This window comes from Antedon bifida, chromosome 8, assembly GCF_963402885.1.
Source record: "Antedon bifida chromosome 8, ecAntBifi1.1, whole genome shotgun sequence".
NCBI classification, from domain to species: domain Eukaryota; kingdom Metazoa; phylum Echinodermata; class Crinoidea; order Comatulida; family Antedonidae; genus Antedon; species Antedon bifida.
In genome coordinates this window covers 5796169-5803275 of record NC_136233.1, presented here as the reverse complement: position 1 = coordinate 5803275, position 7107 = coordinate 5796169, and the positions used below count along the sequence as shown (strand labels likewise).

Below are 7107 nucleotides of genomic sequence, written 5' to 3'. Positions count from 1 at the left end.
ATTCTAATTCGCTTTGAATAAACGCGTCCCTCGAATAAACTCCCCTCATAGAACATCATTTGGAATAAAGGGGCGTTTATTCGAGTAAAAGCGATAAATAATTAAGGGATTGCCACATTCTGTTAAATAATGATAAATAAGGAAATATCTGTACTGCCATCTCAATAAATCGTAAGAAGTGTATTTGATATTGCAACAAGAACATGGTATATTTTATTTGTAATGCTTTGCAGCCTCCAATGCGCCATCACAATATTTTTTGACGAGTTATGTCTTCGGTCATAATCCCGTTTTTGTAGATTAAAAACATTTTAATGTCATGAAATTTAAATAATTGATATTGGGCAAACCATTTTATCCGTTCGATTTTGTTTTGTTAACTGAAAGAGAATAATCAATATTTACAGCTTGGGTACGATTGACATCCGGCACCTCTCCCCCACCCCACTCTCCCTCCCCCACTGACAGTCCTGTACTGAAGAGGTCACCCAGTATAAAGAAGAAATAAATTAATAGATAAAAAGCATTCAAAAAATTTGTATCTCTCACTACTATGACGAAAAATCACCGCCAAAAAAAAGGATCACATTATCACCAAAACTTATTTCTCCTGTCCAATATTCTCGTCAAAACCGCCTACTAACTTCATAATCCAATCAAACTAGGCTATTATCGCGCATGCGTTGTAATTGTATATTTGCACTTGATTAATCCAATTCAAGTGAATTACAGTGAATGGGCCACAAGTGAGTCGCGTGGCTCAGCTCGGGTAAACAATAGTAGATTATCGCTGATATTGACTCCATTGTTTGTCAAGATCGTGTTTAAAAGACGTCAAACTAGACATCTCAGACAGAAAGTTGGAGAGTGGGGTTACCGACGAACCATCGTAGAACGGACTGGCTTTCCTTTCCATATCAATCTCATCGCGTTATCAGATCTTTCATTTTATTTTTTAGCCAATTTTGATGGACCAAGAAAAATTCATCGCTTAAATTGAATTAATTAATATAACCGGGCTCTCACGAGGCTTATTAGATGGATTACGTATCTTGAGTTAGTTGATTACTGAATCTGTAGAGAGAACACAAGCAGAAGTAGAACGAGACTACAATTCTCGAAACTGTCGAATTCATAAAAACAACTAAAATGCCTCGCTCATTTCTTGTGCGTCGAACAACTGATGATGATGCACGGGTTGTGATCCGTGAAACATCACTTCCAGAATGGACTGTAGTCCCCGAGCTTCCGGTCAACATACATTTAACAGATGGTAAGACTAATTTTTCATCTATTTTTGCCTTTTCATCATAATTTAGCTATCCCCAAAATGCCCGCGTTTTACCAATTTGGAAACGTTGATCATTTGAGTTGATATAAATTAGGTCTTCGGTCAAAACTTGGCAATTTCTTCTAAGAAGTGTACGGTACTTCATCGACTTAACATTATCATATTAAATAATATTACGAACTAATCAATTATAGTTTTATTGTATTGCTTCTTCTATGATGTCATCTACATTGATTTTCAAATTTTGAATATGTGACAAGTAAGCTTATAATTATGATAACCAGAAATAAAGCGAAAGATAAAAAAACGAAGAAAATGCTATTTCTTGTTGACCTACATGGAGCTGTCCATGAGTACGGTAGTACTCAATAATGCCAATTCGCATAGTCACTGAATACATTATAAAATTGGGTTAATTGCATCCCCACTAGGCTACACTATCTTGATTAGGTCCTATTATTGTGTGATCAGTCTTCAATTTAATAAATTGCGTAAGAATGTGTTAATGATAATGAATAAGAATATTATTACGGAAAGTATGCTTACTGAATTACTGAGATTAAATGGTTCATTTGAAATATTATTACGAAACGTTCCTTAAATCTAATCAGAAATAAATCATAATAATTCGATAATAATTATTATGATTCATAAATCCTACTGATTAAAATGTATTTACGTAATCTATGGTAACCGAAGTGATATGCCTACACTTATGATGTCAAAATATATTACTTAAATGTAATATGCAGACATAGTCATACAAACTAGAATTAAAATAATGTACAGGTGAAGAACCTGTTAATGGATGGCAAGTCCATATTGAGACAGTTTATTTATCACGTTAGGATACATAAGGTCATTCATAAACATTTATAATTAATGAGAGTTAGGCTTAGATAGTTTTACAATATTATTATTAAACTTCAATCAAGCTGTTCATTACAATAAAGTACAATAAAGATATTCGTATTTCATGCACAAAAAACACAACATTTACGCGCGTATACAAAAAGGTGTCGATGATTGTCAGCATCTCACTGGCATCAAAACGATATATCGCAATATAATATAACGTTAGCTTGAGATGCAAATACTTGTTTTACTCATAAGCTGAGTAAATATGAGTGGATGTGACCAAACACTATGTCGCCAATTAATATCTTGAATTAATACTTTGTTCTTGTGACATAAGAGACAATGCAAACCCAGATTTGCATGAGGAAGGTATTGAATAATAACTCTGTGTTGTCATTGTGTGTTAATCTAACAATCGTGCTAATGGTTTGAATCATTGCGATTTCAAGTGATAGCTATCAAAATACGTCTACTTCACAAGAATGTAACTTGTCACCGAATTCTCTTCAGATTGATCGAATAATACAAAATACAATTTTATTTCTCCTAAAACTCGCTGGCTGCTGTCAGTTAATGAATATATACAGGTACGGTACATTCACAATGTTATATCATAGCAGCAAACAACGTCAATTTATCTGTACATATTAATGCTTGGTATGAGAATTTGATATTCAGACATTAATATGATATTTATAGACATAATTGACGTATGCATAAAATATCAAATTGATGTATGCGTGTATGCGCATTAAATACAAACATCATTCTTTAAAAAAAATACCCAACATCCCAGCAATTAGACGCTTATTACCAGTTACCATCATCATACTAACGATACTGATGATAATAAAACCCACAACAAACAGTAATCGAAATTCAGTCAATACACCAACATATGGTAACACACAAGTTACACTATTGTAAGTGATTATTATCAATATGCAAGGAGGGAAAGAGTAGGCCTACTTTGTAAAGATTTAAATCAGTGTAAAATACTCAAATAAAGCAAATGTGGCATTGTTGATTGATTTGTTTGAGTATGATACAGTTAAAATTATAATGATGTTAATAATTTTCGATTTGTTACTATTTCAATTGTTTTTGTTATTCTAGGGTACGTGCAAAATATTTTCCCTTCGCCGACGATTTCACCAGTAAGCCGTAATTCATTGAGTGATTGTGAGTACGTCTCTGATTCGGACGTTAGTCGTGATGATACATCGTCTATCACGTCACACAGTGACGTATCTGAAGCCAACAACAATATAAACAAACAAGTCTTCCTATCTTACGATGCATTTGATATAACAGACGGACGATCACGTCGCCGTTCACCAAAGACTGGCGTACAACCACCGGAAAAGCGTCAACGCTATAAATGTAACGAATGCGGTAAACATTACGCAACTTCGTCGAATCTATCGCGACACAAACAAACTCATCGCAGTTTAGAAAGTGACCAAGCCAAACGCTGCCACATCTGCAATAAAGTGTACGTAAGCATGCCAGCTCTCACCATGCATATATTAACGCATGATCTGAAACATAAATGTAATATTTGCAACAAGGCTTTTAGCCGGCCATGGTTGTTGCAAGGTCATATGCGTTCTCACACTGGAGAGAAACCTTTTGGATGTGCACATTGTGGCAAAGCATTCGCAGATCGATCAAATCTCCGTGCACATATGCAAACGCATTCATCTTTCAAGCATTATAGTTGCAAACGATGTGACAAATCATTTGCATTGAAATCATATCTAAACAAACATCACGAATCAGCGTGCATTATCAGTCCAGAGTCCAGTGACAACGAGTGCAATTTCATTATTCCAAAAATGCAAAAATCAGAAACTTCTCGATGTGTTTAATGATATTTAAGAAATCAAAATAGATAAAAGTTGTACGTATTTTAATACGTTTACTTTATTTTCTAAGCAAAATGGTATTTTTTAATTAAAAACCAACACTATTCATAGTGTTTCAGAATAACCGTTTTGCAAATATGACCAATAAGACAGATATTTTGCAAACGTACTAACATTTCAGGCAATATATTTATAAACATTTGTTAACAATGTGCATACTTTTTAAACGTAAAATATTGTATATAGATGCACTGTCAACTTTCCGTAATTTTGATACTGATTTAAAAATTTTAAAAAGTAGGGTCTATGCCCTAAAAGTAATAACCAATATTTTGCAATTTTCCAACCGTGTATATATATATATATATTATTTATTTAAAAAAAAACATTCCTAAGATAAGGGCGGGAAACAGTAAAATGAATATTGACCAATTTAGGTTGTTTCATAAGCCTCTATATTTGCAAAAAAAGATGATATTTTTCAATGAATAGGTGATAACAAAGCAATAGGCCTATTTAAATGTGTTTCTAAAATTCCTATTTGTCTAAATTGTCTATTTGTATAAATAATGTGTAATATTATTATTAAAACCAATAACAGTATTTGGTATAAACAATGGTGTGACTATTCTACTTAAAATGTTATTTTGTCAATTTGATAAATAACATCTTATTGTGCAATTTTAGATAGCTATAGGCCTAAATCCATATTGAGATTCTTCCTAACTCGGTTAAAATAGAAACCAAAGATAAAGGTCAAGCGATAATTAGCGATCAATTTATTCTCAAAAGTATAACGAACTATGTATTAAGTGTATGTTTTACTTGTCTCTTTCAAAATGTGTGTGGCATATGAAATTGTTCAATTCTTCCAATATTTCTTGTCATCCACTCCAAATTTTAATTACATTCATTACGGTATACTACGTTGGACATGTTAAGAAATTACATTTGTGTTACTCTCTATTTAAAAAAAAATGAATTAACAATGTCAATGATTAAATATCTCACTGTTGCTCGTAGGTTATTCTATGCAAATTTGTCAAGAAAATAGATATGCACCGGATTCACATCATCTAACAAATTCAATGTTATCATGCTATTAAATTCCCAATAAATAAAAATTACCAGTATTTTTAGACTGATGTTTATAGCCTGTCCATCTGTAGTTTTATAATGATAAAGAAGATATTTGCAGTTTTAGTGATTAGAAACATAACAATGTCTTTCCATTTTTGGTATACTAATATAATTTGCATATTGTAGATATATGATACTGGTCGTGTTGTTTTATACATTAAGGGATACTATACAAGTAATTTACTAGGCGATCGTGCGTAAATTTCTAATAGGTATTGTGAATTCAGTGTCTCTACGGGTAAAGATTTGAGTAGACTACACCAACAGGTGTGGAATAGACATTTGAGTGTACGTAAAGAAGAGTGTCCCACGGGCATGCTATCGATGCAACAACCGAAACCGTTTCTTTCTCGTCACCATCGAGAATTACTATCCAAGCGGATTATCTTCAATTTAATATGTTGATCAAATTATGTCACATTAATTGAGGATACTACGCGACAAAATCTTTAGCACAAGGCAGTTACACTCTACAGTAGTTTTCCTCTGTATATATCATAATTCGTTTATGTTGTTTAGTGAATTACTGCAGAACGAATGGTACGCCAAAACAGTAGTAAAACATACATTATGTTGATCAAATGGCAGCATAATATATTCATTTTTTAGAAGCGACACTATTATTAGTAATATTATTAATATTAAAATGAAATGGAAATGTATTTGTGTTTTGTCTTCATTGCTTAATAATTAACACTACTTTTACTTTTTAATTTTTTTTATATTTACTTTCTCCTCATTTTCATTAACATAACACAATATACTTTAGGTATTTATGTACGTCTTCTATCACAATCAATATAAACTGATGTATTATGTAATATCACTTTGAATAATATGTTCATAAATGTCATTCTTAAAAATATATAGTTACATGTTTGGCACAAAGATTAATAGACTCAATACTGATAAAGATAAGTTCACAGTTGATAAAATAATTGACTGAACACAATTATACATATTTTATATTTAAAAATTTACTGTACAGATAATTGAAAATCTTATACAAATTAAAAAAATTCTATGAAATAAAATCAAGCTAAATGATCTAAACAGCTAAATTTTCACATTCTTAATAATATACTGATACTGGCACAAGTCATGTTTTCAGTATATCCGAAATACTTCAATTGCATACTATCGAATCTACTAACTGTCAAAAACAGATTTTGACCTAAATTCATATAGTTCTCAATTTTATGCTTCAAATCTTTTTTGATTCTTAAAGTTTTAGTGCAAGTAAAAATTAGAATGATTTGGGTTAGTTAGCCATTTTTTTTATTATAGGCCTAATATTAAGAGGCATTATAATCACCATTTACTGATCTGGTCATCATCATAATCATTTTTGTTTTTCACATCAATTAATAATCATCATTCTCAACAATCGTATGGTAACTAGTTTATTGATAATATTGTTATAGAAATCACCTTACAGAGCACAACATACTATATACACGATCAATTTCTGTTTGAAAGTGTTTTTCTGACATATCTTGAATATGATTATCAACTGCATCTCAAATAATAAATTGTGTGAAATACTACATTTTTAAACAGCTCTACGATCGGTCGACCTACGATGACATCATATATTCCCATCAAATATTACGCTCTCGAAAACTAACCGCTTCAATTCAATTGAATTATTTATCGAAATGAGTGACTAACAAATTATGCTGACGTAATACATACGCTAGCGTTAGCCTTTGGACCGTTGCAGGTGCTAGGTGTCTTGGAATGCTGGCCTACTGTAGCGTTTAGTATTCCACAGGTTGACATACGTTTAACGTGAAGTTATGAAATGTAACAAAATCGATTGAGATTATTAACATAGTATAAATTCCTGTCAACTCATTATTGATTAGGCAGCCATTATAATAATGATTTTGTACATTAATGCTTTTGGTTTTTCTGAATACGGATCATCGACATTTGATTTTTATAACC

General features: G+C 31.8%; 1 protein-coding gene across 1 annotated transcript; it reads left to right on the top strand.

Moving 5' to 3' along the window:
- The first annotated feature begins 638 nt into the window (after positions 1-638).
- Positions 639-5819, top strand: LOC144849551 (uncharacterized). The gene is made up of 2 exons (XM_078706492.1): positions 639-1273; positions 3266-5819. Exons 1-2 carry the CDS (start codon positions 1150-1152, stop codon positions 4018-4020), a joined length of 879 nt encoding a protein of 292 aa, XP_078562618.1. The 5' UTR covers positions 639-1149; the 3' UTR covers positions 4021-5819.
- The last annotated feature ends 1288 nt before the right edge of the window (positions 5820-7107 follow it).

Bases quoted from the DNA above. Each gene is read 5' to 3' on its own strand.
- LOC144849551 (XM_078706492.1), top strand. From the start codon at position 1,150: ATGCCTCGCTCATTTCTTGTGCGTCGAACAACTGATGATGATGCACGG. The intron at 1,274-3,265 runs GTAAGACTAATT...TTGTTATTCTAG, and splicing joins CAACATACATTTAACAGATG to GGTACGTGCAAAATATTTTC.